Below are 26,593 nucleotides of genomic sequence, written 5' to 3'. Positions count from 1 at the left end.
AGGGGAAACATGATCAAGGTGTATAAGTTGGCAAGGGGTAATTACCAGATTAACATGGGTGAAATTTTTTATAGAATATCTGGAAACAGGAGGAAAACAAGAGGCTATCCCTGGAAACTATATAAGGTGGTTGTGAAAAGAGGATGAGGAGTAGATTTTTTTGCATGGAGAGAGTGGGTGATTGGAATGCATTCGGGTGAGTGCAGTGAATGCATTTAAGTTGAGGTTATGATGAGCTGTGCATGTGAGAGCAGGACCTCAAACAGTGAGTCTCTTGCCTCCATGTATAAGTTGATAGATGGATAGATCTAGCTCATCAGATCTGTTTATGTTAAGACAATGAAGTAAGGCTGCACACATGGAGGTCTGGTGATAATAATAATATCACTTTTATAGCATCATCAGCTTCCAAAAAACTTGGTATCTTTTTTCCACTCAAGACAGTACTGCTCTGCTGAACAGTTACTTACTCTGTATAAATCCCAAATCCATCCAACCTTGGAATTCTGCTCTCATGTTTGGGGTTGGCACACCTCAGACTTCCATAAAAATTCTTCATGCTTTTCAGAAAATGGCTGTTTGGTTGATTAACAACATATCTCTTATAGATGCTCTGCAATCAGTTTCTTCATTGGATCTCTTCTACAGATATTTCAGTTGCCATTTTCAACAGAATTAGAACTAGAATTTTGACTTCCATTTCTGCAAGATCTATAGGAACTTGATCAACAGCTGCTCAATATCTCTTTGCAGTTGAACTGCATACTCACCATCAAAATAAATATAAAAATGGGGGAAAACTCATGTAAAAACATATTTATTGTGAAATTTTCACCTAAGTGTCATAGGCATCTTTATTACAGGATTGTAGAACAATCCTGTACAATAAACAATAGCAGACAATTCTAAGTAGCTAATGTAAAATAACTACATATGGTCCTTAATTTACTAACTTAAGAAAAAAAAAAAAACATAAATAAAGTTAGGAAAGATTAGCAGATTTAAAAAGGTACTATCTTCCACAAAGGTGATAGATCTAGTCCATCAGATCTGTTTATGTTAGGACAATGAAGTAAATCCACACATTTCTTTATAAAGACATTCTATGAGGAAATGTTTTTTATGAAGGACTTGTCTTGTTCCAATAAACTCTATGTTTAGTGTAGATAGCATGCTGAGCAAGTCCACACTATTCAGGCTCATGACATTTAATATGACTTAATATAAGACTTGTGTTCTTTTAAATGAATAAAAGCAGATCTTCCAGTTTGTCCAAAATAAACAAACCCATAAGAGCTAGGAATCTGGTAGATGTCTGGAAAACCTAGAGGTGGAAGCTTGTCTATAGGAAAAGCACGAACTGTGCAGATTTTTTCTGATGGTGCAAAAGGCAACAGAAATATTCAGTGGTTTTGAAACTTTCACATGCATTCAAAAATGCCTTGCACATAACAGATAGGAATGACAGTTATTTCTTCTGTATTAGAAGAGGTAGAGATACAATAATTGTTAAAATCTGTTTTGATGAAAGAATCCTTAAAACCAATGGATAAAAAGGTGGATTTAATATATTGCAATTCTTTTGTAAAAGTTTGTATGAAGAACATAGAGATTGAGCAAGATGTACTAAAGTCTTAAGAGTTTCAAGCTTTTGACTAAGATAATGGTGAGATTCAGCATGGATATAATGGTCTGTATGAGTCTTCTTCTAAAAAACTGAAAATTGTAAGCTTTCATCTGGTTGACCTTAAGAGAAACAAGAAAGGTGGAGATTTTTCTGATAGGGCAAAAGGCAACAAAAATATTCAGTGGCTTAAAACTATTCCTATTTCTCCTACTATTGCCAATTTCTTCATGGATCACTTTAAACAATGCATCTTTGATAACATTTCACTAGACCTACACATTGGTACAGATATGTAGATGATATTTTTGCAATTTGGATTGGTGCTTCCTCTGAGTTGTAGAAATTTCTTTCCAAATTAAATACACATCATCCTAGGGATCCAATTCACCTTAGAAGAAAAAGTAAATAACCAATTAGCCTTTTTAGATCTTCCTCTGTGAAGCATTTCCAAAGGACTACCATCTCCAACAGTTTAAGAAGAATATCAATAGATTACTCCACTCCTAACCTTATATATATATATATATATATATATATATATAATACAGATGGAGCAAAGCGAGCTTGAACTCATAAGAACATGCAGCAAGCTGTAGTGATTTTTGAAAAGCATTAATTTGTCCTTCTTCCTTTTCATACTGGATGATTAAATAATGATAGATAAAAAGCTTCTTAATTTCTGTTGGCAAAGGCTAACATTATTAACTTCTTGTCTCTGCATAATATATTCAGTTATTTGTATACATTATAAAACTATTATTGCAAACATATCAAATTATGCAATTTTATTTAAAATGCAGATTGATTAATATAAATATACCTACAATTCATAAATGAGCACCATTTCATCATCTTCTTCAAAGGCATCGTGGAGTCGAATCAACTTTGGATGATGTAACTGGTTCATGATATCAATTTCTTTCTTGATCAGAGATTTCTCAAGAGGATGAGACACAGGAATAAACTTGGCAGCAAACACATGTCCACTTCGCCTTTCTCGACATCGGTGGACAACTCCAAAGGCACCACTGTTAATATACATACACATTCAATAAAGAGAGAGAGAACACACACACACACACACACACACACACACACACACACACACACACACACACACACACACTAATTTCTATTTATACTGATAGATTTAATAACTTCAGCAATAAAATTTTAAAACATCAATAGTTATCTATTTTCATATTTAAAAGAAAACTACAATGAATTAAGTTTTTTTAAACCTATAATACATTCATTACCATTGGTGAGTTGTATTTTTTTCTACTTTTTTATTTATTTTTTATATTGTCTGGAAACCGGTTCAAAAGAACAAACATGGAACTTTTTTCAAGCCACTTCCAGTCTTCTATAAGCAGTACAATGGTCTCACACTGGGTGTTGAAATTCATCTATTCATCTCCCACTTAAAGGCATTCACACAAACATCTATACCTACAACAGGATTCAAACCTGCAGCCTGTTGGTTGGAAAGTAAATAACATAACCAATCAACCAACCAGGCCAGTACTGTTTCACAAACAATGTGTTATATAATGACAGATGATTTTCTTTGCTCACCATTCTGCTATTGTAGAATGGACATGTCTGGAAAAAAGTATTATATTTGGCCTTGAGATTAGTTTTATTACATGATTGATCCACAGCTCACTCATAGTAGTAAATGTGCAATAAATTTACAATCTTTCATGGGAAGGATTCACATAACAAATTGATTATTATATATATAAACTGAATATTAAAATATATTCAGTTTATATATATAATAATCAATTTGTTATGAGAATCCTTCCCATTAATATTAAAATGGGGTGCTTAAGGGTCAAAGCTGTATAACTGAGAGGAGACCTCCATAGCCTTTAAAGGAATGCGGAGAACCGACCAGGGCTTCTGACCTAATGTCCAATCCTCACCTTCTTGTGGTGCACCCTGTTGGGTATCTACTTTGATACTGAACGAACGAGGATGGGCTGGCAATTTGGGATTTAGCCGACCAAATTGTATTCTTATTGGTTAACCAAAATATAGAATGATGGTACAACATGACAAAATTTCATGCCGGCTGGGGCGTCGCCCGGTTAAACAAGGCCCCCGTTGTTTTCGCCAGGGAACCAGGGCGAACAGCGAAAAGTCAGCTACTGGAACAAATCTGAAAACAAACCCCAACTTAACATCACCAGAGTTAAAGATCGGTACTATCAACGTAAGAAGCCTGAATGGCAAAGAAATGGAGCTAGCTGAGGAATTAGATAAGTACCAGATCGACATAATAGGGGTGACTGAAACAAAAAAGACCAAAACTGGTGAGATCTTTCTGAGCAATAAATACAAAATGTTATATTCAGGCAATGACAATCAAGGAAAAGAAGGAGTAGCCATAGTATTCAACACAAAATACGAGGTTAATCTTCTTGAATGGCAGTCAGTCTCAAGTAGAGTAATGTGGGCAAATATGAGAATGGGGAACTGGACAATGAGACTTATTTGTGCCTATGGTCCCACAGAAGGTTCTACTAAGGTAGAAGTGGAGGAATTTTTTGAGGCTTTAGAAAAAGCAACTGACACAATGAAAAAGGAAAAGTTGGTCCTTGTTGGGGATCTAAATAGTAGAGTAGGAAATGATTGTGAGACATACAAAAATATTTTGGGAAAATTTGGAGAAAAGAGCAAAGCTAATAATAATGGCAAATATCTGTTGGATTTCTGCTCAGGACATGGACTGGTTATTACTAACACCATGTTCCAACATAAAAATGTGCACAAATTCACATGGAGAGAAGAGGCTAGGAATAAGAAAAGTCTCATTGACTATGTTATTGTTGATAGTGATGTTTTCTCCCTGGTGCAGGACACCAGAGTGTACAGAGGATTTGAAATTGGAAGTGATCACTATTTAGTCTTGAGCAGGATAAAATTGAATTTCATATTGGAAAGAATAACATGTAAGAAAGTTTTAAAGCGAATAAAAGTTGAGCAGCTCTCAGATGTGAACTGTAGACTAAAATACAGGAATATTATTGAAAAGAAAATGAAAGAGTTTGAGAACAGGAATCAAACCTTGGAGATGCAGTGGCAAACTCTGAAGGAAACATTGATTGATTCTGCCAGAGAGGCATGTGGTGAGGTTGTGTGCAAGGATAAAAAAATCAGAACTCCCTGGTGGACACAGGAAGTTAAAGAGGCAGTGAAGGAAAAGAAGAAAGCATATCAAAAGTTCCTGGCAAATAAGTCAGCTTTTACTCTTACAGAATACAGAGACAAATGTAAGAAAGCTAAACAGTGTGTAAAACTAGCTAAACAAAAGTCATGGGAGAACTTTGGCAAGAATATAGAAAATAAATATCAAGAAGGTGGCAAAATATTCTGGAGGTTGTTGAAGAAGCTTAGGAATGGAGGAAAGAGTGCTGTAAAAGGAATTAGAGATGATAAAGGTGAAATGAAAACAGGAGAAAAAGATATCCTTGAAGTATGGAGTAATTGCTTTGAAAAACTGCTAAATGAAACAAGCTGTGAAGACAGCATAGTGATAAAAAACACTGACCAGGCATGCAGTCAGGAATACATATCCATACTTGAAGTAGAAAAAGCCATCAAAGGCTTGAAATGTGGAAAGGCAGCAGGAGTAGATGATATTCGACCAGAAATGCTGAAGTATGGTGGTATAAGAGTCTTACAGTCGCTGCACTGCATAGTTCAGAAAGCATGGACAGAGGGACGAATTCCCGATGATTGGAGTAGAGCTCTCATAGTACCCATATATGAAAAGGGAAATAAAACTGAATGTGAGAATTACAGAGGTATTTCCCTACTGAGTGTTCCTGGCAAGATCTATGCAAGTATACTTGAGAAACGGTTGAGAAGAATTGTGGAAGAAAAGCTTGGTGAAGAACAAGCTGGATTCAGGCTAAATAGAGGCTGTCAGGTTCAGATCTTCACTTTACGACAAATAGTTGAGAAAGCATGGGAATATAACAAAGATCTGTATTTAAGTTTTGTCGATTTGGAAAAGGCATATGACAAGGTGCCAAGAGAGAAGCTATTCAATACGCTGCAGTTATATGGTGTCAATGGGGCATTATATCAAGCAATACTTAGTCTTTATTTGAGTTGTGAGTCAGCAGTTAGAATTGAAGGAAGTACAGGAAGATGGTTTAATGTTAAATCTGGTGTGAAACAAGGATGTACATTATCCCCTCTGTTATTCATTATCTATATGGATCACATTATGAAGGAATGTGGTATTAAACCTGATATCAAAATTGGAGATGTTAATGTCAGCTCTATGCTTTATGCGGATGATGTTATACTTCTAAATAAATCCGCTACAAGTCTGCAAGATTCTCTGACTAAATTGAATAGCTGTTGTAATAGATATGGTATGAAGGTCAGCAATAAAAAGACAAAGACAATGAAAATAGACAGAATCATTGAAAATGTCAACTGTGCTGTGAATGGAGAACCTGTGGAACAAGTAAAACATTTCAGCTACTTAGGCACAATTTTTACTGAAGATGGTAAACTAAATATAGAAATAGACAACAGAATCAGCAAAGCTGGTTTCGTGGGAAGTCAATTCAATAAATTCATATGGAATAAGAAAGAAATTAGTCGGAACACTAAATTAGCTGTATACAAGACTGTGTTCAAACCAATTTTAACTTATGGATCTGAGAGCTGGGTCAGAAGTAAAACACTTGACCAAAGACTAGAGACCGCAGATATGAGAGTCCTGAGAAAGATTAGAGGCGTGAACAGATGGCATCAATGGCAATATCATATTAAAAATGAGGATATTAGGAAAGAACTTGACATTGTCAGCATCCAGGAATGCATTAGCAGAGCTAATCTCAGATGGTATGGTCACTTAAATAGAATGGGAGAGGAAAGATTAGCAAAACAAGTGTTCTCTGCCAGGTTGGCAGGAAAACGACCCAGAGGAAGACCAAGATATAGGTGGATTGATATGGTACAAAGTGCCTTAGATGATAGAAATATAAGATCTGATAATGTTGGAGTCTTGACAAGTAACAGACTGATTTGGAGGAAAATTGTAGATAGGAAGTTAGTAATGATGTAATTTTTTCATGTAGTACTGTCATATCCTGTACACCCCTTGAGGGTACATGGCAGGAATTTGATGATGATGATGATGATAAATATTAAAATGAATTATAATTCATTATAACTGAATATTAAAATGAATTATAAAGATGGTAGGTGATAGGGAAATAACTAGAAAATACAACTGTTTGAAGTTGTATCACCCTTCCATAATCAGATATTTCATGAATTTCTGGAATTTGAAGAAGCACCTATCATAACAGAAATTGTTATCACAGATGTCTTTTCACAGTTATTCTGTTATCATGGAATATTAACATTGCCAGCCTGGTTGGCTGTGTGGTTAGCGTATCCACTCTACAGCCAAAAGGCTGCAGGTTCAAATCCTGTGGTGGGCATGGATGTTTGTGATTGTCTGTGAAAATACTAGTTGTGGTGGTGGGTAGCAGATGTCATTGGTATAGATGATGATGGTAGTTGCAGTTTGCTGGAGTTGGTAAATTGAGTGGTGGAGATGAAGAGTTGTAGGGTGGATGCCCTCCCTCAATGAGTCTTTGGGCTCCTTGGAAGTGTCACATAATAATAATAATAATAATAATGTCTTTTCAAACAGTTCAATGACTGTTCTATGATGACTGAACAAATCTCTATTTCAGAAGAGACTAATATCTGTTTTATACAGCTTTGATTCTACTCATGGACTAGAGTAATTCTTCTTGGGTTAGTTGGTCTTTCACAGGTAAGCAGAGTTTTTTTTCAGAAGAAAGAACACAATTACATATATAAAATATTAACATTAATAGATTAGGAAAATGAGATTATAGTAACTGTATGCTATATTTGTGAGTTGCATGTATGAGTTGGATAGGAGATTGGTTGTCTGATAAGGCTTTGATTAGGCCACACATGGACTATTGTGCCCAGATTTGGTCACCTGGTTTTCAGAAGGATGAAGAGATGTTGGAAAGGGTGCAAAGGCGACTGACTAAGGTAGTTTCTGACCTCTGAAATGTCGAGTATGAGGAAAGATTGAAAAGATGTAATTTGCAGAGTCTAGTGGAGAGAAGGAAGAGGGGAGATATGATAGAGACCTACAAGTTGGTAAGGGGTTGTTATAGGATCAATGGTGGAGAAGTTCTACAGAGAATAGTGGGAGATCAGGGGAGAACCAGAGGTCATACCTGGAAACTGTATAAAGAGGGTGTGAGTAGGGGAGTGAGAGGCAGGTTTTTTTCGTGCAGAGTTGTGAATGATTGGAATGCCTTGCCTGAGAGTGTGGTGTCTGCAAGGAGTTTGAATGTGTTTAAGACCCGGTATGATGAGATGTGTGTGAGATAAAAGGACCTCCTGGATGAGTCTTTGACTCCATGAGGTCCTGTTTTAATAATAATAATAATAAATATAAGTATGTTGACTCTGGGGGAGCAGTATCCCAGACTCCTGGAAACTTTTTTCTTCCACAAAACAGACAAACTTAACATTAGAAGAATACATGTAATGAACAGACATAATACACTGGCCTACTAATCTTAGTTATTTCAGTCATAATTCTAAATAACTACAATACCAACAACAGCACTATCTCTGAAGAGTGAACACTAGTGACTAGCAGGATGTGGCAGTTATGAGGTTGTTTACTGTTTAATTTATATAGTAATGATATTTGGATAAATATCATTACTATATAAATGCCAACCACTCTTCCATCTCCTTCAAGATGGAAGAGTGGTTGGCAGAACCTTAAATTTAGGGACCACATTGCTACAACTGTGAGAATGCCACAATGGATTACAGAAAAGATAAAGATGGATGACATGTAGAAAAAAAGAGTATATTTCCATTGTATAAGGCTTTGAGCATGCTTTGGTCACTTGATTTTTAAGGTGATGAGGATTACTAGAAAAAGTCTAGTGAAGGATGACTAAGATGGAGTTAGGTTTCCAGATGGAATGTTATTTACTAAGCCTAGTGGATAAAAGGAGGGCAGTTGATATGATTGAGACATATGCGCTAGTAAGTGGGACGGGGTGGGTTGTTATCTGTTAAGTATATGAAAGTGATTTTTCAGATAATGGAAGGAGATAGAGTCAGAACAAGAGGCAATCCCTGGAAGCTGATGATAAAGCTTCATAAGAAGCTGTATAAGTTTCTTATAAGCATTGTTAATATTAGAGCTTATACAAGAAGAAGAATATAAGCGAGAAAACTGAGGAGCATTTTTTATTGCATGGAGAACAGATGATCAGAATGAAGCACATCCTAAGAGTGTAGTGAGTGCAGAAACAGTGAATGAGTTTAAGGCATGGTGTGATGAACTTTTGTCTGTGAAAGAACATGCTTCATGGTGGTTTGAGAGGTGTATATTATTATTATGAACATTACTGATGACAGTGATGATGATAATAAGCAAAATATGAGCAAAATGCAGGCAGTTGGAGGAAATAAGTGCATTAGAAATATCGATATCCGACTTTGTTACTCCAGGAACGGGGAATGAATGTAGGAAGACAAGTAGTGTGATAGGAGAGAATGAAAAAAAGATACATATGAATGAGAAAATAATAGTTGATAGTGTGGAAGATGTGAGTGACTGTGAAAGTTTAGGAGATGGTTTTGTTTGGGAGAGTCAATTTAGATTAAGAGTGACTGACCTGCAGCGGGAGATAGATGAGTTGAAAGAGGAGGTGGAATGTCTTGTGAATGAGAGCAGAAGTATGAAAGATAAGATTAGGAGAATGGAAGAGATAAATGCAAGGAGAATCAGAGTAGGAGAGAGAGAGAATTTAGGGAGTATGAGTGAGAGGTATGGGGGTGCTAGAAGAGGAGAGAATGGCAACAGTAGAAGAGAGGGAATGAGAGAGAGGTATGGGAATGCTAGCAGATGATACGATGGAAACAGTAGGAGAGATGGAATGAGAGAGAGATATGGAAGTGCTAGAAGAGGAGAGAATGGAAACGGTAGGAGAGATGGAATGAGAGAGGGATATGGAAGTGCAAGAAGTGGAGAAAATGGAAACAATAGGAGAGATGGAATGAGAGAGATGTATGGAAGTGCTATAAGAGGAGAGAATGGAAACAGTAGGGGAGAGAGGTATGGGAATGCTAGAAGAGAGAATAGCAGTAGAGGAGAGGGAATGAGAGAGACCTATGGAAATGAAAGAAGAGGAGAGAATGGAAACAATAGGAGAGAGGGAATGGTAAGAGGTATAATGTATGGCGACTCAATGATCCGTGGTGTTCAAGATAGGATGCGTGAGGAGTGTTTGCCAGGAGGAACAATAGAAAGGGTGGCTATGGCAATTAAGAGAGGTGAAAGGGTGGATGAGATAATTTTGATGGTAGGAACGAATGACTTGAGTGGTAATGTAAGTTGGGCAGCGAGAGATATGAGGTTTTTGCTTGAGACTGTATAGAAGAAGACAGAGAGAGGAAAAATGTGTGTGTGTTGCCTAGGTATGATAATAATGAGCTGAGCAGAAGAGCCGTGATATTGAATGGCATAATAGCAAGAATGTGTGACAAGAGAGGACTGGTATATTATTATTATTATTATTATTATTATTATTGTTCCGGGAAACTCGACAGACTCATCGAGGGAGGCGCTAACATCATGTCTGGAACAACTATTCAACATTTACACAGTATCTATCATATCTTGCCTTGAACTCATTCACGGTCGTAGCATCCACAACAGACTCTGGAAGCTTATCCCACTCATTCACCACTCTCCAAGTAAAAAACCTAGCTCTAACACCCTTGTCAACCACGCTCTTGCCCAGCTTCCATGCATGGCCCCTAGTTCTCCCACCACCAGTCATATTTTCAAAAATATATTCTGGATCAATCTTATAAAAACCCTTCAGTAATTTGAATGTCTCAATCATATCACCCCTCCTTCGCCTATCATCCAATTTCTGCAACCCACAAATCCTCAACCTGTTCTCATAAGGTTCATTCCACAGACCTGCTATCATCTTGGTCACTCGTCTCTGGACCCTCTCCACTTCCTCCCCATCATGAAGAAACCCTGGTGCCCATAACTGGGCACAGAAGTCCAGATGAGGTCTTATCAAGGCTCGATACAGAGGAACAACAACTTGCTTCTCTCTGCATGTTAAAGTATTTTTCATAAGCCAAGTGATTTGGTGAGCTGTCTTAGTTACTTTTGCAATGTGTCCCCTAAACTTCAACTCCCTATCCACCAGTACTCCCAAATCCCTGGCCTCATCAATCTCCTGGAGTAAAGTTCCACCTATGTGATATACTGCTGCTATTCTTTTCACCCCAAAGTGCATAACCTTACACTTTGCCACATTAAACTGACATCCATTTTTCCTAGATCAGTCCTCCAAACTATCCAAATCATCCTGTAAAATTTTGACATCCTGTGCACTCACAATTGCTCTACCCAACTTTGCATCATCAGCAAACAAGTGAACACTTCCTCTCAAATCCTTTCCAATATCATTGATGAACAAATTGAAAAGCGGTGATCCAAGAACAGAGCCCTGCGGCACTCCACTAGTCACAAGACGTCTTTTTGACTCCACTCCTGAATAAACCACTCTCTGGTATCTCTACTTCAACCACCCTCTGGTATCTCTACTTCAACCACCCTCCTATCCATCTTACCAACCCTATATCTATCCCCATCTGCTCCAGTTTACTGATTAGGGTTCCATGTGGTATCCTGTCAAAGGCCTTGGCAAGGTCCAGTAGTATCACTGTAAACCCATTACCCCTATCCAGTTCAGCCGTCACTGTGTTATAAAACGTGAGCAAGTTACTGAGGCATGATCTACCATTCACAAAACAATGTTGTCCCCCATACAATATCCCATTTTCATCTATCCAATCCTGTATTCTTTTCTTGACTAATTTCTCTAAGACCTTGACAATGATTCCTGATATGCTAATCGGTCGGTAATTTACAACAGCAGTCTTGGAACCACCTTTATGCAGTGGAACTATTTTCCCTTCCTTCCACCTGCTCGGGACTAACTCAGACCTGAGACTCAAATTAAACAAAATACTCAAGGGTACTGACAATTCTTTAGCTGCTTCTCGTACTACATGAGCTAGTATACCATCCAATCCCACAGATGTATTGACATTGAGGTTATGCAATAGACTACTCACCTCCACTTCATTCACCACAATTCCCGTATAATCTACTGGTTTATTCGTTTCTGCAATGTCACCACCTGGATGATATATTCTTGCAAAGTGCTCACTCAGTAACTCAGCTATCTCAACTGATTCAGTTACCTCCCTACCATCGGCATTCTTTAAAATCATTCTGCCATGTACATTTTTCCTTTTACTTGCTACATATCTAAAAAACTGTTTAGGATTCTCTTTAGCCTGCATGGCCAATGTTCTTTCGTAATCCTTTTTTGCTTTTCTTACCACACTCGTCACCCTTCTGGCCTGCACTTTATACCGTTCATGTGACTGCCGGTCACCTTTCTCCTTAAATTCCCTCCATAGTTGTTTCTTTTTTTGCAGCTCAAGCTTAATGGTGTTATTCATCCATTTAACCCCTACTTGATTCATTATTCGGACTCTAGGTATACAGTCAGGCATTGCTTCATGCAAGCACTTCTTAACTACCTCCCATGCACTATCAACTTCTAGTCCTTGCAGTTGTACATGCCATGGCACTGAGCCAATCAATTTCCTAAGCTTGTCATACTTTCCAGTCCGATAATTCCACATGTACCCTGTCTTAATTGAAAATTCTACACCTTTAGCCACCTCCCAAGTCAAGACCCTATGATCACTCTCACCGATGGCAATGTGGTCATATTTGTTACAGCCAAATCCTCAGATGTAATTACTAGGTCAAACACTCTCTGACCCCTAGTATTTTCCATTACATGCTATCACAGATAGTTATTCCTTAATAATCGCATAAAATCCAATTCCTTCCTCCCATGTGTCCTCTCCTCACTCCAATCAATGCGACCATAGTTGAAATCTCCCATAATAATCACCCTCCTTCCACCCATTTCTTCTATTTGCTTGTGCATACTGTCACCACCATCTTTTCCATCACCTGGTCTATAGCAGCACCCAATTGTATATTTAGTTCTGCTAGCCACAATCTCACACCAAATGGCCTCAAATGTGCTCTTTTCTCTATCCTGCAATTCAACTTCTATTCTCCTTGGCTGTAGCTCATCAGCTATAATCAACAATACTCCTCCCCCCATTTTATTCTCTCTGTCATTCCTGAACACACTATACCCATCACATTCAATCCCACTAGCTATATCATCTACAGTCAGCCATGTTTCACTAATACCAATAACCTATGGTCTGGAAGTGCCAACCATGTCCAAAAACTCTTCCTTCTTGTTCCTAATACTCCTAGTATTAGTGTACATGAATTTAAGACCCCCATTAGCCCCATCCCTACCTTGATGCCTTATATTAACTATCCCACTCTGGTTTGTTGTCCTTATTTGCTCTAGCATATTACATTCATTCTTACATTCAACTGCCTCCCTAATTACTGTATATCTACTCCCCCCCCCCCCCTTAACAAATCTAGTTTCCCTGAATTTGCACATCCACTACATTCAGCAACATTTTCTCAAGTCTTCTTACACCATAACCATTCAAATGCAAGCCATCCATCATATATAGATCCTTTCGCCCATCAAACTCACTCCACACGTCCACAAATTCCACACCACTCGTCATACATAACCCACGCATAAAGTCATTCGCAACTATGGCCCTCCTTTAAAACATTTCAATGTCATACCGTGGCAAAAGACTAATCATTCTAACTCTCTCAAACAATTCATTCAGGTCTTCTATCATTTCCATTTTATCTCCTTTCAAATCATTCGTACCTGCCATAACAATCATTTCTTTCACCCTTTCCTTTTGCTCTCTAATAGACTCAGTTACATCCTTTATGGTCGCACCAGGTTGGTACGATTTTGTCAAATCCTCTACTAACACACTTCGTACTAACGAGTCTCCATACAGCACTCTTTCCTTCATTTTGTTCATGTTCTCATTCATACGCCTATTTTTCCTGTCATACCTTTTATTATTGGTTGGTTCATTCAGTCGACTTTTGTTCATGCACTCTAGCTGCTGTTTTGCCCTTTCTATCGCACCATTCAACAACGTGATCTTACTCAATGCATCTATCTCATCTTTTTTATTCTCTGAGAAACCATTTATACTATCATTCACACTTTCTACATTCCCACTCTCATAATTCTCATGTGTGGATGCTTGGAGTGCGTTTGAGGAAAGGGAGGAATTGTATGCGAGAGACCGTTTACATTTGAATGAAGAAGGACGTAGGCATCTGGAGAGATTGTTGTTCTGAATGAGTCAGTGTGTCCCAGGGAGGATGATAGCAGGGGTGGCCTCTTGTGGGAATGGATACTTGGGAGAAGGGAGACAATGTCAGGTAACACTGAGCCCAGTGGAGTCTAGAAGGGATAAAGCTGGGTATAGAAACAATGGCATTTATATGCTTTATACTAATGCCAGGAGTATCCGGAATAAGGGAGAGGAATTGGTGGCGCAGATAGCATCAGCCTGGCCAAAAATTATTGGGATCACTGAGACGTGGTTGACAGAAGGGGATATAATAACAGGAATAGAAGTCGCTGGGTATAGCATTTTTCATCAGGATAGGAGGGGGAAAGCGTGGTGTTGGGGGTACTGCTTATGATAAGTGATGACCTATGTCCTCTAAGAGTGGAGGCTTTGGAAGGAAGTGAGACAAATGTTTTTGAGAGCATATGTTGTGAGGTAGAGGTAGACAAGACAGGATATTTAGTGGAGTGTTGCTACAGACCCAGGAGCATGGAGGATTGGGACCAGGAGATGTTTAGACAGCTAAAGTGCAAGAAGAATGATTGTTATGGGAGATTTTAACTACATTAGTATAAATTGGAGAGAGGAAGATGCATGTAGCAATAGTGGAATGGAATTTCTAGAATTCTTGAGGGACAAATGTCTTAGGCAACATATAACAGAGGGAACAAGAGGTTCAAGAGTTTTAGATTTGGTTATAGCATCAGAAGAGTTGATAATGACTGAGATGACATCTCTCCCACCAGTTGGAGAGAGTGACCATATGGTTTTGACTTGGAAAATGAATAGACATGCAGGAGTATCAAAGAGACGGGAACTTATGTGGAATTATAAAGCAGGTGATTATAATAGTCTTAGACATCAACTTGGAGAAGCTTCATGGAGGGAGGAATTGGAAGGCCGGGATATCGTTACTGCGTGGGAAATTGTGAAAGAATATTTGTTAGCAGAAATGGTAAGTTGTATACCACGAGTGAAGAAGAGGACAACATTTGGAGTAAAGTGGATGACAAACAATATTAAACAGGAATTGCATGTGAAAAAGAGGCTATGGAAGAGATATAAGGAGACAGGTGAAGAGAAAATGCATGAAGAGTATAAGATACAAGCCAGAAGAGTGACTAGTGTGGTAAGGAAAGCGAACTGGAATATGAGAGGAGATTGGCCCTAAGATCCAAAGAAAATCCTAGTTAATGTTTTAGCTATGTGGCCAGTAGGAGAAGAAATGACTGTGGAAGAATGATATTGTGGGATAAAAATGGGAATAGAGTGACTGATGCAGAGGACATAGTGGAATTGTTCAATGAACACTTTATTGGAGTATTTCATCATGGAGGAGTCAGTTTTAATACTAGAGGGATAGGGCAGGTTCAAGGTTTAGAGATACAGGAGGAGAGTGTGTTTCAGATACTGAGAATTCTGGATGTCAATAAAGCTTTGGGACTGGATGGTATTTCACCACGAGTTTTGAGAGAATGTGCTAGGGAACTGACAGTGCCTTTAACCTGGCTTTTAAATGAAAGTCTGGCTTTGGCAAAGGTGCCCAGGGAATGGAAGGAAGGTAAGATAGTGCCATTGCATAAGGGTGGTAACAGACTGGAAGTGTCTAATTATAGACCAGTCTGTGTGTCATCAGTAGTTGTTAAGATCTCGGAGAAAGTAGTGAAGGACCGTATACAGCACTAGGCAGATGAGGGCAATGTTATCTGTGAGAGTCAGCATGTATTTGTGAAGGGGCGCTCTTGTTTTAGCAATATGCTAGCCTTTTATAATAAAGTTACAAGAACATTAGATGAGGGAAAAGCATATACTGCAATTTTCTTAGGCTTAGCAAAGGCATTTGACAGGGTGCCACATGATAAGCTGATATTTAAGTTGCAACACATGGGTCTGGATGTCAGATTGGTCAACTGAATTCAGGATTTTCTGTCTGATAGGTATCAGAGAGTTGTGTATGGTGGAGCAGTTTCCAGGAGGTAGAGGGCTACAAGTGGGGTCCCACAGGGCTCAGTACTAGGACCTATATTGTTTAACCTATATATCAATGACATTGCCAGTGGATTGCAAGGGGATATTCAGTTGTTTGCAGATGATGCGAAGCTGGGAAGGATTATTAGTAATAGTGCAGATGTGGTAGCCCTGCAAGAGGATTTCAATAAGCTAGATAGATGGGTAAATGATTGGGGGTTTCAGTTTAATGCAGCAAAATGTAAGGTCTTGAGGTTTGGGAAACATCGATGGGATGCTGCATACTCTATGGGAGGAGTTATACTGGAGGAAGTTGGGGAGACGAGATCTGGGGTTGATGATTGATAGAAACCTGAAGTTTAGGGGACATATTGCAAAGGTGGTGAAGGTAACACAGAGGATTGCTGCAATTATGAGAAGGACAGTGACCTGCAGAGATAAAAGGGTTATCATTCCGTTGTATAAGTCTCTGATCAGACCACACTTGGATTATTGTTCTCAGATTAGGTCCCCAGGATTTGAAGGGGATAAATTAACTGTTGAAAAGATACAAAGACGGATGACAAAGATGGTCTCAGGACTCTACAAGGATAGTTATGAGAATCAGCTGAGGGAATGTGGACTGCAGAGTTTGGTGGATAGAAATAAGGGAGGTGATATGAAAGAGACTTTTAGACTGTTGAGAGGTGGTTACAGGGTTGACACTGGGGAGTTCTTTCACTTGGTTGAACAGCGGGAAGGAGTGATGACAAGAGGCCATCCCTGGAAGTTATGAAAGGAAACTGTGAGTAAGAGGGTGAGGAGTGGTTTCTTTGCATGGAGGGTGGTTGCCTGATAGAGTGGTGAGGGCGAGAATGGTCAATGAGTTTAAGGAGTGGTATGATAGACTTTGTGTTTCTTAGGGGGGAACCTCCCCTCGATGAGTCTTGACAGACTTTATGTTCTTAGGAAGGACCTCACACGATGAGTCTTTTGACTCCATGGAGGCCTGAATAATGATAATAATAATAATAATAATAATACACCACTGATTTTCTGGCAGTGAATGTTCTAGCACTTATTTAGTCCTAGCAGAATGTATTTGAAATTCCTCTGACCTCCTGACTAGTTCACTGGGCTACAACAAATGACACTATGTATGGCTCATGCTCACTGCATATGTCTGCAATTGTTGATGGTAAATCCTTAATTTTGAAAGATTTTTATCTTATTTTTCTTACATTTAAAGTAGCTAAGGCTTCTATGTAAGGTCATGGAATTTCCACCCATAAAGTCTGTGTGGTGAACAATGGTCTCCAGAAAGTAGCTATACCCATATGCAAATAAATTTACTAAACTTGTAGCTGATGAGCATGAGCACCTCACTTCCTGAACAAGAAAATAACACTAATGAAACTACATTATTACTGGTTATGAACACTGTGAAGAATAGCAAAAGATATGAAGAAGGACCCACTGGATTCAGATAGGTTCTGAAATGCAGCAGTAATGAATGGATGTAAGCTGCTAACAACAGGAAAAATTAAATGCCCTAAAGAAAGGTATCTAAATTTATCCAGTAATATATTATGCAAATAAATATGATTGGATTACCACCAAGAATATTTTAGAATGGTTTGAAAAGTTTTTTTTGTATCTGAAGTCTAAGGGCTCACTTTAGTAAGTACAGGAATGGCAAACCCTATGTACCTGTTGCTGGACCATGCCTTACTTCATCTAATATACATCTGTTATATTATCTGTAGACTGATCCCTACCTTCTTTCTTTTCTTCTTGCCCTTTTCCCCAAGGCTATTAGAGTATTCACGGGCTAGGGGTGAATATTTCCTATTTTACTATTTCTTTTCATTTTATACAGTGTGAGTCTACCTTCTCTCTCAGGGTGAATACCTCACCCTGGGTAAATGCCTCTCTCAGGGTAAATACCTCACCTACTAGGTGAGGTATTTACCTCACCTAGTAGGCAAAGACAGGAGAAGAAGTGGGTACTAACTGTTCTTAATTACTTACTTATTAGACAGGAAGAAAATTTGACAGAATGTCATGTTGGCTCGGTTGTTGCCTGGACAAACAAGGACTGTGTCATCTTTTGGAAACACCAGGAGAGATGATGAAAAATATGCTACTGGTGACAGTGACATTCCCATGAATATAAAGATATTTAAACATGAATTTCATCTAAGAAACAGATTTGTGGTCAGAACATGGAATGTTAGATCATGATATCAACCTGGTCAACTCAAGATTCTGCAATAAGAATTAGTACATTGTGATAGAATTATGTGAGGCAAGATGGCCAGAATCTGGAAAATTAACAACAGAAGAAGAAAATCTCTTTCTTTACTCAGATATTCCAGAAGGAGAGCAAGAAGGAGTTGCTTTCTTGATCCAAAAGAATAATAAACACACTGTCATAGACTTTCAACTTGTGAATAGTAGACCTGCAGTAGTAAGCTTAAAGCATAAATCACTAAATATATCTATTATACAAATATTAGCACCAACAACCTCATATGATGATCAGGAAGTGGATCACTTTTATGACCATCTCAAAATAACCTGATTCGTAAAACATCTAAGAAAGACTCTAATAGTACAAGAAGGCTAGAATGCATAAATCAGATTAGATATAGGAAGGGACTTTCTTCCCTTTGTCGGCCCTTTTGGATTAGGAGAAACAAATGACAGGGGTATAAAACTGATAGAATTTGCTTTGCAGAATGATCTCACCATAATTAACACACTTTTCCCATATAAAAGGTCACGAAAATGGACCAGCATCTTCCCCAGATGGAATAACTCAGAATCTAGCTGATTATATACTTATAAAAACTAAATATAAAACCCCCATAAACTCAGCAAGAACTAATCGTTCCCAGGTGTTGACATTGGAAGTGACCTAATTTAGTCAAAACAACATTTATGTTGAAATTTGGATTTAGAACCACAAGAATAATAAGGAGAAAAAGTTTAACCTTACACAACTCAAATGAATTATCACTAAAGAATTATTTTAAACAAATCTTGCTTCTGCTCTTTCTGAAATCCCTGCCGACTCTTTTGATCCTGATGCATGTTATCAAAAGTTTTCAAGGACAGTTACTGAAGCAGCTGAAAATATCCTAAGAAGAAAATGCAGTATTAATAAAACCTGAATTACCCCAAAAAACATTACAACTTTGCAATCAGTGGAGAAGATTATGACCAATTCAACACTTTTGTTTGTAAGAGTGTCAGATAATTAAGGATGAGGATGGAACAAATATTACTGATCATGAAAATATACCGAAAAGATTTAATGATTATTTGAGTAAACTATTCAAGTATGATGACACCTTGGACCAACAAAATTTAGAGGGAATTGTTCCAATGATAACAAAGAACAGTGATTATCCTATACTTAGAAAAGAAGTAGAAAGAGCCAACTTAAGATCAAAATTAAGAAAAAAGCACGACCTTTTTCAACATTCCAACAGAAACTACTTAAAGAAAGGAGAGAAACTATTATTACTGCACTACACAAAATTTGCCAGCAGGTTTGAAACACTGAGATCTGACCAAAAGACTGGCACACAGTTATTCTTATTCCCATTCAAAAAAAAAAAAAAAAAGGAAACAGTCAAAAGTGTGATAATTTTAGGATAATTAGCCTCATCATCCACCCAAGCAAAATATTTTTGACATTTTACTCATTGAAGCAAAAATGGAATTTCATATTTCAGACTTATTTTAGAAAGAACAGAAGTACAATTGACCATATATATTTATGCTCCATATCATTTGAGAAAAATATTACTTTATTATGTAGAACATAATAAAGTAATATGCCATAATTTTATTGACCTAAAGAAAACCTTTGATTCTATTTGGCACAATGCTCTTTGGAAAATTCTGCAACATTAAGGAACAGACAACAAAATAATATGACTGACTGACTGAATCCCCTGCAATTATCTTCTGAAATAATGGTTTGCATTATTTTGCCTTCTTCTTCTATAGTATGTAAGACGTGCGATGAAAGAATAGGACATTCCAAAAATGAGAATGGTGTTACCAGGAATAATAAGTAAATGGATGGGAGTGCTTATGATGGTAATAATAGAAGTGATATGAAAGAGCTTAGGCAAGAGTTAATGAAGAGTCAGGTTAAATGTATGGAGGAGGAAATTGAATATTTAAAGAAGAGCTTAAATGATGTAAATGACAAGGAGGTAAAGAGGAAGCAAATATCTAAGGATGATAGAGTTGCTTTATATGGTGACTCAATCATTAAAGGTGTGGTTAAAAATAAAGTGTACAAGACATGTTTTTATTGTGGTACAACAACAAAATGAATATCAGATACATAAGGAAGGAATAGGCGTCAGAATTAATGGTAGTGGCAAGCACAAACAATTTGAATAGTGAGGCACGGATGTAGAAAATTATATGAAGATGTTAAGGAAGTGAAGGATAATAGTGTCATTGGGAAAGTGGTTAGTTTGTTGTACGGATATGACAGTAGTGAACCGAGAAGGAGAGCAATGATACTGAATAACAAGATAACTGAATTGTGTTAGGATGAATGAATGAAAAACTGATGGGATGCATTTGAATGGGTTTGGTGTTTGTCATTTGGAGCGATTGTTGTTTAATAGGAGTGCACAGGGTTCATACGAAAGAGTCAGACTGAGGTTGAGAAGCAGGTTGCGGAAGGACAGGATGAGGACAGATACAAAGGTGAGGAAGTGATTATACCAGAGCAAAGTGATGCAGTGCAAAACGGTGGGGATGATAAGAATATAAATGAAAATCAGAGTCAGGATTAGGGAAATGGGGATGGTCAGAATGAAGAGAGAAGTGCACTTTTTTCAGATAGAGTAAAGAGTGATTGTGTTAATGGGATAGCCTCAAAGAGTGGAGAATTGTTATGTTTATATACTAATGCACGGAGTATCAGAAATAAAGGGGCTGAGTTTGTAGTATTGATTGAATCAGTATGTCTAAAGATAATTGGCATAAGTGAAACTTGTTTGACTGAGGTTGATATACTGTCAGAACTTGAAATGGTAGGATATAGAATTTTCTGAAAGGATAGGAAGATGAAGAGAGAAGGGGAAGTATTGTTAATGGTAGCAGAGGAATTGTGTCCTTCAGGAGCAAAGTGGAAAATGTTTGAAGATTTTGAAGCTGTTTGGTGTGAAGTTGAGATCAATAGAATTTATGCCTCAAGCAATTTTTTTACATCAAGAACTCGAAAAAAAAAAACCTACAGACACATCAGCAACAAGTCTAAACTAATAAGCTTAATCAATGTATAAACTGAAGAAACTATTTTACTACTACTACTAAAAGTAACAAAGCTTCCTAAAGGCACCATCAGTCTTTTTAAACACTATAAATGAAAGATGCCAAGAAATTATATTCCAGGTTTAATCCTTTATCCAAGTGTAAGCAAACAAAATTTGCACATGAAACATCTTCATGACTGGACAGTGGCCCTTCTCATATACATAGCATTATGCATGTGCAAAAGGAAGTATGATCTGCATTATGGGATGCTAAAGCAATTAATGTGAAGTAATTAGCCTCTATATACAAATAGCCTAATTGTGAAGACACTTCATCAAATTGGGAAGAGGAAACAGCATATAGTAATAAGAGAATGGAATTTCTAGAATTCTTGAGGGACAAACGTTTTAGGCAACATGTAGTAGAAGGAAAACGAGGTTCAAGAGTTTTGGATTTGGTCATAGCATCAGATTAGCTGATTATAACTAAGATGCCACTCTGCCCCCAGTTGGAGAGAAAGGGATCATGTGGTTTTGACTTGGAAGATGAATAGACATGCAGGAGTATCAAAGAAAAGGAATGTATGTGGAATTATAAGACAGGTTATCATAATAGTCTTAGATATCAACTTGGGGCAGTTCCATGGAGGGTGGAATTTGAAGGATGAGATATCATTAGTGCTTGGGAACTTGTGAAGGAATATTTATTAGCAGCAAGCCGCATACCTAGTGAAGAAGATAACACAATTTGTCACCAAATTGTGTTAAGAGATATAAGGAGAGGGGTGGAGAGCAGATGCATGAAGAATATAACACTCAGAAGAGGAGATGACTAATATGGTAAGGAAGGCAAAACAGGAATATGAGAAAAGAAGATTGACCCTGAGATCCAAAGAAAATCCTAAGGAATTTTTTAGCTATGTGGCCAGTAGAAAAGAAGTTATGGAAGAGATATAAGGAGAGAGAGAGAGAGAGAGAGAGCAGATGCATGAAGAATATGACTCAGGCAAGGAGGACTAGTATAATAAGGAAGGCAAAACTGAAATATGAGAAGAGATTGGCACTGAGATCCAAAGAACTCCTAAGGAATTGTTTAGCTATGTAGCCAGTAAGAGGAGAAATGATTGCAGAAGAAGAAGAAGAATGACATTGTTGGATAAAAATGAGTATAGAGTATCTGATGTAAATGACATAGTGGAGTTGTTTAATGAACACTTTATTGGGGTATTTCATCCTGGAAAAGTAGGTTTTAATACTAGAGGGACAGGGCAGGTTTGAGATTTAGAAGTGCAAGAGGAGAGAGTGTTTCAAATACTGAGTACTCTGGATGTCACTAAAGCACTGGGAATGGATGGAATTTTGCCACAGGTTGTGAGTGAATGTACTAAAGAACTGACAGCTCTGTTGACCTGGCTTTTCAATGCAAGTCTGACCAGGGAAAGGTACACAAGCAGTGGAAGTAGGGTAAGATAGTGCCATTGCATAAGGGTGGTAGCAGACTGGAAGTGTCAAACTATAGACCAGTTTGTATTTCGTCGGTGGTTAATTTGGAGAAATTAGTGAGATATCATTTACAGTGTTGGGCAGATGAGGGTAATGTTATCTGTGAGAGTCAGGGGGATATTCAGTTGATGATGTGAAGCTGGGAAGGGTTATTAGGAATAGTGCAGATGTGGTAACCCTGAAAGGGGATTTGAATTACCTGTACCAATGGGCAAATGAAGGGAGTTGTCGGTTTAATGCAGCTAAATGTAAAGTCTTGAAGATTGCCATACATTAATGGGAGGTTGCATACTCTATTAGAGGAACTGTACTGGAAGAAGTAGGAGGAGGCAAGGGATTTAGGGGTGATGATTGATAGAAACCTGAAATTCAGGGAATACTATATTTACTCGAATATAACTCACACTTTTTTCCCCAAAATTAAAGTTAAAAATTGTGGTGTGAGATATATGCGGAGATTTTCGGAAACTAAAGATTTTCAGGAAAAAAACTAAATTGACGTTTGTAATTAAATCCTCAGTATTCATTATAATTTAGAATTGCTCACATTATTTGTAAAATTAATAGATATAAATTTTAATTATCAACTTTATTTACACAATCGGCAGCTCACCTTCACCATGCAATGTATATGAATCTTTAGTGACAATGCTTCTGTAATTAAATAAAAACAAGCAGTTTCATTATTGCCTGTCCTTTTATCATTTCAGAGTCATAAGATCACCATGATTAAAAAAAACTGAAAATGGGTATGACTTACCAAGAATCTGCTACTCGCTATCACTACTTCTGGTCTCAAGAGTGGTTTCAAACTGTTCTAATCCAATCTTGAACCATTGTAGTATCTATCCACCTTTTTTCTTGAACTCTTACATGAATTCCAGAGGGAAATTTCTCCTTTGGCATTGTTTTCCTTTTGAATATTATGTAAGGAGGCAACTTTCTTTTATCTGCAGCAATTATGAGCAGGATTGCTGTTTAAACGTTTTTTTTTGTGTGTGGTAAACTTTTTAATTTCATTTTTCGTAAAGTAAAATCAAGAGGTGCGAGATATTATTATCATTATTATTATTTGACACCTCCAGGGAGTCCAAAGACTCATTGAGGGAGGGCACCTGCTCTACAACTCTGTCTCCACCACTCAATCTGCCAGCTGACTCCACCAACGGCATCTACCGCCGACCACTACCACTAGTATTTCCAGAGACAATCACAAACATCATGCCCATGGTGGGATTCAAACCAGCAGCCTTTTGGTTGGAGAGCGGATACACTAATCACTCGGCCAGCCAGGCTAGCACGAGGGCTATATGTGAGGGCAAGTTATATTCGAGTAAATACTGTACATTGCAAAGCTGGTGAAGGTAACCCAGAGGATTCCTGCAATATTGAGAAGGATGCTAACCTGTAGAGATAAAAGAGTTGTAATTCCATCTCTGTAAGATGTTGGAAGTTTTTTTTCCCCCCACTTTTACACTTAGATAAAGGATTAAACTAAATATATAATTTATAGTCTAACCAAGTGGGATAAAAACTTCCAACATCTTTCTCTGATCCAGAGTAATTTAATAATAAGGTGTAACACCTTTTTGGAAACTGGCATATGGAAATATGAGTTCTGCATTGTTTCAACCTTGGTATCACTTCTGGGTCTGGCTCCCACTGAAGAGACCTCAATAAAGTTAAAACCAGTCTGGGTACTGACCCTTCGCATAGCATTATACAAGTCCACAAGGAGATGTGTTGCATTATGGGATACTAAGGAAAGTGATGAGAACTTAAACCACCTTTGCTAGTTGCCCCAGTCTTGAAGTACTTCAGGTGCAAACTTTGTTTACTTACACTTGGATAAAGGATTAAACTAAATATATACTTTTTTACCATCCCTGTGAGCTACAAAAGGAATTTGTGAGCAAGACTGTGAGGAGTGATTGCTTTGCATGCAGGGTGGTTGAACCGTGGAATGCACTGCCTGATAGAGTGGTGAGAGCACCAATGGTTAATGCATTTAAGGAGTACTATGATAGACTGAGTTTTCTAGGATAGGCCACCCACAATGAGTTTTGTGACTCCATTGGGGGTCTGAATAATAATAATAATAATAATAATATATATATATATGTGTGTGGAATCCATTGAAAATATAGCAATTGAAAAATACCATACATACCCCAAAATATAACTACACTATGATATTTTCCTCATCTGCAAGGAACCAAAGAAAAAATTAATTTAATGTTTACTTGATCTTAAACCCTTGATATGTTAGAAATTGAAGAAAGTACAATACTTCCATTCCTTGATGTAATAATTAAGGTCACCAATCAAAGCAGATTATTATTTGTAATACAAAGAAAAAATTTTAACTTTGATCAACATTTACACTTCACTTACTACCACACTACCCAAAAATGAAGTATCATGAAACTTATTAAAGGCAGTGAGTGAATTTCCAGTTTTAGGCAACATAAAAGAACAAGAAGATGTCACATATATGAGAGGGATGCTAGTAAAAACTGGCAGCAGTTTTAAAACAAATAGAAAACAAACAAGTAAAAAAAAAAAAAAAGCACCCAGAGTGTGTCTATAATTAAGAAAATAAAAATTACAAAGGTGAAATCATTTTACAATATATTAATTTATCACAGAAAAAAACAACATGACCTTAAAGTAGCATTCACACCAATGAAAAAATTTTCCTCAGTACTAAGATCACTTGAGCAACCTCATCAAAATTCATCTGTTCTGATGACAATGCCCTGACCACTGAACTAAACCACATCCTTAATACTTTCTTAGCCAACGGACAACAGGGAACAGCCATGGGTTCACCACTCTCCCCACCCCTGGCCAACCTCTTTATGGAGACTTTTGAAGAGAAAGCCTTAAACTCTGCCCCACAAAAAACCCACTGTTTGGCTTCACTACATTGATGTGTTCGCTATTTGACCACATGGCTCAGATACACTCCACTCATTCTTAACACACTTAAACAACCAACACCTCAGAATCCAGTTCACCTTGGAAAAAGAGGAAAAAATAGTCTTTTTTTCCTAGACACCTGACCACTGAACTAAACCACATCCTTAATACTTTCTTAGCCAATAGCTACAATCCCCCCAAAATCCAAAAAATATTAAAACCAGATAACCACAACCCCCATCCCCCTTCATAACAAAGATTACACAAAATCCATCCAGGCACCTCGGGAAAAAATAACCAAAATCTTAAAAAAAAAATATGACCTAGTGTCTTGTAAACCATATAAAAAATTGACATCCCTTATTCGCTCCACCAAAGACCAACCACGTCCTCTAGATCTTCCTGGGATATACCAGGTCCCTTGCAACTGTAAACTGTCCTACTTTGGCCAAACAGGCAGGACAGCAAATGTCAGGATTTCAGAACATAAAGACTACATCATCTGGTTTCACCAGTACAACTACTCTGGGCTTGCAGCCATGCTTTGGATATCCGCTACCGAATACGCTGGAAGAAAGCCACATTAATACACTGCAGCAAGTTTAAATATGAAAGATGTTCATAGAATCAGCCTCAGCTCTAAAAAACTTTCTAAACCTCAACAAATGTGGGTGCATGAGACTGCCCCAAATTTGGGAAGCTTGCATCACTAGAACATCAGCCCAGCAGTCAAGACAACCTGATATAGCCTGCTAGGGGGCAGGCTATATTGGGTTGTCATTAGGACTCTAGGAACAACAGTAGTTTCTTTCTTCTGCCTCATTTGCTTTTTGTAGTGCCTGCATGTCATAGTTATATGTTCCTAGTGAAGATG

At 37.7% G+C, this 26,593-nt stretch overlaps 1 protein-coding gene across 5 annotated transcripts in view; it reads right to left on the bottom strand.

Moving 5' to 3' along the window:
- Positions 1-26,593, bottom strand: part of LOC150108743 (twitchin-like) — a 2,666,638-nt gene that overhangs the window by 300,975 nt on the left and 2,339,070 nt on the right. For all 5 annotated transcript variants that reach the window (XM_090390962.1, XM_090390961.1, XM_090390964.1 and 2 more), the window contains one exon: positions 2,452-2,655. In XM_090390962.1, coding sequence (XP_090247088.1) covers positions 2,452-2,655 — 204 coding nt within the window. The remainder of the gene's footprint in view (positions 1-2,451; positions 2,656-26,593) is intronic.

This window comes from Typopeltis vanoorti, chromosome 3 (assembly GCF_054136105.1).
Source record: "Typopeltis vanoorti isolate ZY-2024b chromosome 3, IOZ_Tvanoo_1.0, whole genome shotgun sequence".
Lineage (NCBI taxonomy): Eukaryota > Metazoa > Arthropoda > Arachnida > Uropygi > Thelyphonidae > Typopeltis > Typopeltis vanoorti.
This window is presented reverse-complemented; position numbering and strand designations above follow the sequence as displayed.